The sequence below is a fragment of the Onychostoma macrolepis genome, chromosome 20 (assembly GCF_012432095.1).
Source record: "Onychostoma macrolepis isolate SWU-2019 chromosome 20, ASM1243209v1, whole genome shotgun sequence".
NCBI classification, from domain to species: Eukaryota; Metazoa; Chordata; class Actinopteri; order Cypriniformes; family Cyprinidae; genus Onychostoma; species Onychostoma macrolepis.
The window spans coordinates 11,798,761-11,807,170 of record NC_081174.1 but is presented as its reverse complement, the minus strand read 5'-3'; the positions used below and the strand labels follow the sequence as shown (position 1 = coordinate 11,807,170).

General features: G+C 35.3%; 1 protein-coding gene across 1 annotated transcript; it reads left to right on the top strand.

The window, feature by feature from the left end:
• Positions 1–5,513: 5,513 nt before the first annotated feature.
• Positions 5,514–7,666, top strand: si:dkey-5n18.1 (uncharacterized protein LOC570444 homolog). Its single transcript, XM_058756416.1, has 2 exons — positions 5,514–6,006; positions 7,375–7,666. Exons 1-2 carry the CDS (start codon positions 5,548–5,550, stop codon positions 7,552–7,554), a joined length of 639 nt encoding a protein of 212 aa, XP_058612399.1. The 5' UTR covers positions 5,514–5,547; the 3' UTR covers positions 7,555–7,666.
• Positions 7,667–8,410: the final 744 nt, after the last annotated feature.

Here is an 8,410-nt window from a genome sequence, read left to right as displayed (position 1 = left end):
ACAAAACTGATTGGATACCAGCATACTTAAAATATCTTCTTTTCTTTAGAATAAAGTCATACAGGTTTGGAATGACATGAGGATAACTGAGTAAACCATGACAATTTTTACAGTTTTTATGAAGGAAAAGGTTCTGAAAATGTAATCACCCTCAGTTCATTCAAGAGTTTGTATTTATATTTTATATATATATATATATATATATATATATATATACAGTATAGGAACAGATTTGGAGAAATTGATCCTCTGCAGTGAATGGGTGCCGTCAGAATGAGAGTCCAAATAGCTGATAAAAACATCACAATAATCCACAATTAATAAATAAAATTATCTTAATGATGGATTTATTTCTTACAAACATCAGAATCTGAATGAGCTTTATTGCCAGGTATGTTTACACATACGAGGAATTTGTTTTCGTGACAGAAGCTTCCACAGTGCAACAGAATGACAGCGACAGAACAAAAAACACAGATAATAAAAAGAGGAATTAAAAATAGAACAAGTAAATAAGGAATAACAATATACAAATTGGCAATTGTATGTACAGGTATATGACAATAGACAGTTTTGTATGTACAGGTATATTATGTGCAAATTGAAATGTAGACTAAGTATGTGTGTTAGATAAATATGTGTATAAGTGTATAAATAGTGTGTGTTCCACAATTATTATCAAGTGTTCATGAGATGGATTGCCTGAGGGAAGTAACTGTTCCTGTGCTGGTCGTTCTGGTGCTCAGAGCTCTGTAGCATCGACCAAACGGCAGCAGTTCATAGAGTGAGTGTGCTGGATGTGAGGGGTCCAGAGTGATTTTGCCAGCCCTTTTGCTTACTCTGGATGAGTACAGTTGTTGAAGAGTGGGGAGGGTTGTACCAATGATTCGCTCAGCAGTCCGGACTACCCTCTGTAGTCTTCTGAGGTCTGATTTGGTAGCTGAGCTGAACCAGACAGTTATTGACACGAAGAGGACGGATTCAGTGATGGCGGAGTAGAACTGTTTCAGCAGCTCCTGTGGCAGGTTGAACTTCCTCAGCTAGCGAAGGAAGTACAACCTCTGCTGGGCCTTTTTAACAATGGAGTCTATGTGAATGTCCCACTTCAGGTCCTGGGAGATGGTGGTGCCCAGGAACCTGACAGACTCCGCTGTTGTTACAGTGCTATTCATGATGGTGAGTGTGGGGAGTGCTGGGGGGTTTCTCCTGAAGTCCATGATCATCTCCACAGTTTTGAGCGTGTTGAGCTTCAGATTGTTAAGACTGCACCAGACAGCCAGCTCCTTAACCTCCTGTCTGTAAGCAGACTCGTCACCATCCTGAATGAGACCGATCAGTGTGGTGTGGTCTGCAGACTTCAGGAGCTTGACAGAGGGGTCTTTAGAGGTGGAGTCGTTGGTGTAGAGGGAGAAGAGCAAATGGGGAGAGGACACAGCCCTGAGGAGCTCCAGTGCTGATCGTATGGATGCTGGATGAGAATTTTCCCAGCCTCACATGCAGCTTTGCCTAAAAGACCCAATATATCCATGATACGCGCATCTGATGCAAAGACGTTTTTATTGAATGTTGCAATAAATTCTGTGCAAAAAGACTTTTTAAAACAGATTCCTTTCTTTTGCTTTCCGTCTCCTGCCACATTCTCTCTGGACGTTTTAGTGAATGTTAAAAGTACCTTCTTCAAGCTCTTAATGAGATCCTTTGGGAGTCTAAAATAGCACAAAACTCTTCCTCACTAAAGATCTATTTTGTTAAAGTGATTGTGTTTAATTCGTCATTCCTAAAGCACTCTTTACACAAACAGACTTTAATCGATGGCAACTAATTAAATCTTATGGGGAAATTCTGTTGAAACAAAAATCAGAATTGTGGTAATTGTTATATGTGGATACATAGCACTGGGTTTATTTAGTATTTATTCCACGTAGTAATTGTGAAAATATTTAAGGGTATGTTCTCTTATAGAGCATTTCTTAGCTGTTTTGTCATACCTAATGGCTCACAAAAAGAAGTTGCTTAAACAGAAAGCATTAAGCAATACAGAACTGAAATCATGAGGGGGTTTTGGAAACAGAAATAGCCTTAACTGTCAGTGCACAGCAAAAATATGTTGGGAGATTTGTCACCATGGGTGTTAAAATGATCACTTTCCGGGTGAACATACAGGTCCATCTTTGCTAGTGTTAAAACAACACTGACGAAAGTGTTTATTATACAAACACTGTGTTAGTGTTTAATTTTAAACACTAAGGGTGTTAAGAAATCATTACTCGCAAGTATGCACATTTAACACTTTATGGTGATTAATCCTACACACCCAGTGTATTTATTTAATGTTGATGTAATGTAAATATTGTAAATACGTATTTTAAAATGGTAAATGCAGATTAAAACATAAACCTACACTGCAAATTTTAAAGAGTGAATTTAACTCCCTCAACTGTTGAACACTGCACCAATGTTCAGGTAAAAATATTTAAAAAATAAACCCACAAAACAATACACTTTTACAATTATTAATTTTTAATTGAAACATTGTAAATCTTTTTCCCTGTGCCAAAATGTTTTCACATTCAATGTTTTCAATGCATGTAAAGAACATGTTCTTACAACAATTAAAACATCATAATGTCAAAGCAAATCAGTGCAAAGGCACAAAATGCATATTCTTATTTGGTCCATATGTACACTTAATGTCATGAGGTTTATAATGCTTACACTTAAACAACAGCATCCCATTCATTAGCATCCAGGCAGAATGCATGTTAATGCTCACTGAACAAAGTCTCTGCTAATGGTGTTTGGACCTCCTTGTAAAGAGTAGTTTTCAGTAAGACTAAATGTGTTTCTCTGCAGTTTTCAGCCAAGCAAGATACCCCACTCCCACTTGCAGCATCACAAAAAGTGCTCCTGTAAAATAGCAGAAAAAACAAAACAAAAAGGATTATTTCACATCCATTTATCAGGTGAAATGTCAGAGACAAGTATCACTTACAATATAAGAATAGTTAACCCAAAACTGAAAATTCTCTCATCATTTATTTATACTCATGTGGTTCCACACCTGTTTGACCATCTGTCTTCTGAGGAACACAAAAAATAGATATTTTGAATAATCTACAGAAGAAACTGTGGAAAGGCATGAGTATAAGTAAACATTTACTGTTCACTTATGGTTGGACTCCTACCAAAATGAATGCACATAAATGGGACAGCACATAAAATAAATAATGCAAGCATACCAAAAACTTAAATTTGATGCACTTTTTAAGAAACATTTTTAGAAGGAGATCAGACTCTAAAAAATTAAGCATGACAATCAATAATCTTAAAATATGCAATTGTGGCTTACCCAATTTATTTATTTATTTGAAAGCAGATCAGGGGTTTTGTGAAAGAAATTATTAATGAATTTTATTTGTTGCATCAATGCATTCATATAAATAATCACATTTGAGGCAGGTAAGAGAGAATGTGAGGAGATTGAAAAAAATGTTTTTTTAAATTATTTGTATTTTATTTACAACACAGTATAATCAAAACATACATAATGAAGGTCAAAGACACATTATTGTGCACACTGATCTAACCATAGAGATGTGAACAGACTTTGAGTCATTCCTGCAACAGATTCTGTTCAACAAGTGAAACAAGTAAATCATACCTGATATTTACGTGTGTTATTTAAGTGTTTCTACTTCTTTCCATGGATTCAAGAAGAAAAAAAACATCATCAGTAGAAAAGGAGCTTGTTTTAACATAGAATTTCAGTGTAGTTGAACATCTGATGTTGGTGCAGCGCTCTCAGAGGAAAACAGTTTGAAGAGACATCAGGATACATCTGGTGCTGGTATCTGATTCAATAAAATACAAACCCTTAGTGGAAAATTAACACAACTTAACAACCCTAACCCTAACCCTAAGTTTTGTTCTGAATGTTGCACAAAAATGGCAATATCAAAATTCCTTGTCCTTGTGAGGACACTTTTTGGTCCCCAACAAGCTTATATATAAGTCATACAAAATATAGTTTATTTTTGAAAATCTACAAATGCAGAAAGTTTTGTGTGAGGGGTAGGTTTAGGTATACTGTAGGGTTAGGGTAAGGGGATAGAAAATACAGTTTGTACAGTATAAAAGCCATTACGCCTATGGAATGTCCCCATAAAATACAGTAACCCAACATGTATGTGTGTGTGTGTGTGTGTACTGGTATATATGGTTTACGAAGGACACAAATGTGTATAATGACATGTGTACTACAACGTAAACATGGTTTATGAGGACACTGCCCATTTCCCAGTAAAACAAAAGGCTTAAAAAAAAACATACAAAACGGTGTTTTATGAAATTCAAAAATTGCCAGTAGTTTCCTGTAAGGGGTAGGTTTAGGTGTAGTGTTGTTGTAGGGAAATAGAAAATACAGTTTGTATAAAAACCATTATGCCTATGGTCCCTGTAAACCACAAATTCCAGTATGTGTGTGTGTGTGTGTGTGTGCGCGTGTAGTCAGGGTAACTGATGATGAGGCGAATCAGACCTCTGGTGGTTGTGTGTGGGACTGCTGGTCATTAAGAGACACCCTGCAAGGTCTAAGGCACCTTTCATTCATAAACATAATCCATGCAGCTGTAATAGACATAGACGTGACTGTGTTGGTTTATGCGTGTGTGGAGATATTTGAATATATTTACTGTAGGTCTTGACATTCAAGCTGACATTTGGGGATTTTTTATTTCCAGTGACATTTCCTAAAAGACGTGGTGGGGGTATATATTGTGAATCTGTGCGTATGAATTTTCAGCATTTACATCACTGACAAAATGATCACTGCAACAGGTCTGACACTTGTGAAACGTATGTAGCTACCCAAAGCCATCCATATCTGTCTGCTTATAATGCAGAAACCTTAACATCTAACACTCACATAAAGGAATAGATCAAATTTAACTGAAAATGTATCACCCTCAGGCCATCCAAGATCAGATTTGGAGAAATTTAGCATTACATCACTTGCTCACCAATGGATCCCCTGCAGTGAATGGGTGCCGTCAGAATGAGAGTCCAAAAAGCTGATAAAAACATCACAATAATCCACACCACCCCAGTCCATCAATTAATGCCTTATGAAGTGAAAAGCTGCATGTTTGCAAAATAAGAAATCCATCAAGAATTTTCATGGATTACTTGTGGATTGTTGCGATGCTTTTGTCAGCTGGTTGGACACTCGTTCTGACGGCACCCATTCACATTATTTTAATATTGTTTGGTTCATCACTGGTAAAAATATAAGTTCAGTGGTCTAATCTTCTGACAGCATTGTTGCACAACAACAGTTTTGTAAGACTCATAGGGAAGCATAAGTTAGTTTTAAAGAAGCATAATATTAGTTTTTGCTGATTCTAAACAAAAAATGTCATATGACAAACAATTTCTCAACTTCATCATGTGACCAGCTAACTCAACCAATCACAGCTCAAAATTTTCAAACTTCTTACCATGCGCTTTACATTTGAGTCCCTTCATCTCTCTGAACTCAGTTCTTCAACCATGGCCAAGCACTGGATAGCGGTTCTCCTCACACTTCTATCTCTGACCAGAGCAGGCATCTGTGAGACCCTCCCTGGCTCCTGCAGGATCGCGTGTGACCCTTCCTCAGATCGTTCTAAAGACCAGAGCAATGGCTTTGTCATCCCTCTCACCTCATCTGCAGCAGGACCTCCTGGTCCACCTGGACCTCCAGGTAAAGCAGGTCCTCCTGGCCCAGCCGGACCCTCAGGTATAGGCTCGTCGAGTAAGGGAGGTGTCGCGTTCAGCGCTGCGCTGCAGGATGCCTTCAGCAAGAATGATGTGATAAAGTTTAAAGATGTGATTACTAATCTGGGAGGAGGTTATGACTCCTCGACCGGAACGTTCACCTGTAAGACAGCGGGAGTGTACTACTTCATATATAGCATTGTGAAGACCGGCCAAAACCTACGAGTGGACTTGGTTCTTAATGACCAAACGGTGAGTTTACCTCAACATGAACTTGTTTTGCAGGGATTTTCAAACAAAGACATCTAAGCATTATAAAGGCTGCTCTATATTTGTTTTTATGCATAAAAGACCTATTTATAATTTAAGAATTACAGTATATATATATATATATATATATATATATATATATATAGAAATCACAGAAATCATTCTAATGTGCTCAATTGATGCTCAAGAAACATTTCTTCTTATTATTAATGTTGAAAACTGTTGTGTTGCTTAATATTTTTATAGAAACTGTTTTTCAGAATTTCTTGATAATTTGAAAATTAAAAAAAAAAAAACATTTATTTGCAAGAAAAACTATTTGTAACAATATAAATGTCTTTACTGTGACTTTTAATCACTTTATTGTGTCCTTGCTGAATCACAAAAAAATAAAATAAAAGTTAAATTAAAAATAAAAAAATCTTACTGACCCCAAACCTTTGAACATGAACGAAAGTGTAAATACAAAATGTTCTCTTCATCTACAAAACATTATTTGTATTAACTTAGGTAGTTTTTCTACACTCTATTTATAAAATATTTATCTTCAGGTTTATACTGTACATCAATTCAATTAAAATTTATTTTATAACGTTTAATATATATAATGCATATATAAATTTATTTATTTATTTTACAAAAGCTTATGCAAATGTATTTATTTATGTTATATATAATAGTAATATTGCAATTAATCCCTTGATTTCCTGAACAGAATAAAAAAGAAAACATTAAACGCTTTTCTTTTTTTTTTTTTAAATGTGACCCTGGACCACAAAACCAGTCTTAAGTCACACAGGTATATTTGTAGCAATAGCCAACAATACATGGTATGGGTCAAAATTATTGATTTTTCTTTTATGCCAAAAATCATTAGGATATTAAGTAAAGATCATGTTCCAAGAAGATATTTTGTAAATTTCCTACCGTAAATATATCAAAACTTAATTTTTGATTAGTAATATGCATTGCTAATAACTTAATTTGGACAACTTTAAAGGCGATTTTCTTAATATTTGTATTTTTTTTTTTTTTTTTTTGCACCCTCAGATTCCAGATTATAAAATAGTTGTATATGACCCTTATTTGTGGTCCAGGGTCAAAAATTGTTAGATTGAATATAATTCAATTTTAAATTAATATGTTACATTTGTAAGCCTTACAATTTCATAGATTTCATAAAAATAAATAAATAAATAAAATGTTAAGAGAGAAGAAAAAAAAACTTTGCGTCCTGAAAACTCCTGCTTTGTTGCTTTAATAAAACAGCTTACATAATAAAATATTAAGGACTCACATCTTTTGCAGTATGAGTCTGATAAATCTGCTCATTTCTGTTGTGTGTTCTAGATTGTGGCGAGTGCGGTGGCAGTGGACGTTCTTCATACAGATACTGCAAGCAACGGTGTAGCGCTGCAGCTTAAAGCTGGAGACCGGCTGTATGTCCGGCTGAATAACAGTGAACTAAGCAAGAAGGACTCACAAAACCGCTTCAGTATCTTCTCTGGTTACCTGCTCTATGAGATCTGAGATCAACAGACAAACATGCTTTCTCTCTGCTTTAACCTCTTTCTGTTAGTTTAAAGAGGCCTCTTTGTGTTTAGACTCTGCTTCCTTGAATAAAGAATGAATTATCTGGCAATCTGCCTGACTGAGACTTTTCATTGAATATTGAATTAATTCTTTCGTTTTCAAAGGCCGAGACCTTGGCAAGATACTTCAGAGGGCACTGGCACAGATATTAGACTTGGACTTCAGGGACATTGAAAATGACACAACAGACATACACTCTCAGCAACAGCAGCTCAGTCACAGCACTTTAACAGCCCTGTCTCACACAAAGCTAAGGGCTTCAGATCAGATTCACTGTAAGAGAGTAGTGGGACCAAATCCAACCCTGGATTATTGATTTCACTTAACCTAATACACTTAATACTTTTACATCCTTTAACCGCTGAATAAAAATTAGGTGCAATGCACTACAGACAAGTATACTGAAATTTATTTATTTTCCTAACTATTGAACTATCGGTCAAAAGTTTGAATGATTATAATTACTATTTGTTTACGTTTTTGAAAGAAGTCTCTTATTCTCACAAAGACTACATTTATTTGATCAACAATACTGTAAAATCAGTAATATTGTGAAATAGTTAATATCACAGATCAACAGTTAAAATGACTATTTTTCTATTTTAATATACTTCAAAATGTTATTTATTCCTGTTATAGAATAAGAAGCTGAATCATGGTCTCCAGTGCCGCATGATTCTGATGCTGATTTGGTGCTCAAGAAACATTTCTAATTATCATCAATTATCATTTTTGCTACTTAATAGCCTATTTTTGTGTAAACTGTTATACATACCATATGCAAAAGTAAGAT

Coding starts and splice junctions, on each gene's coding strand:
- si:dkey-5n18.1 (XM_058756416.1), top strand. CDS start 5,548: ATGGCCAAGCACTGGATAGCGGTTCTCCTCACACTTCTATCTCTGACC. Junction 6,007..7,374: donor TGGTTCTTAATGACCAAACG/GTGAGTTTACCT, acceptor TGTGTGTTCTAG/ATTGTGGCGAGTGCGGTGGC.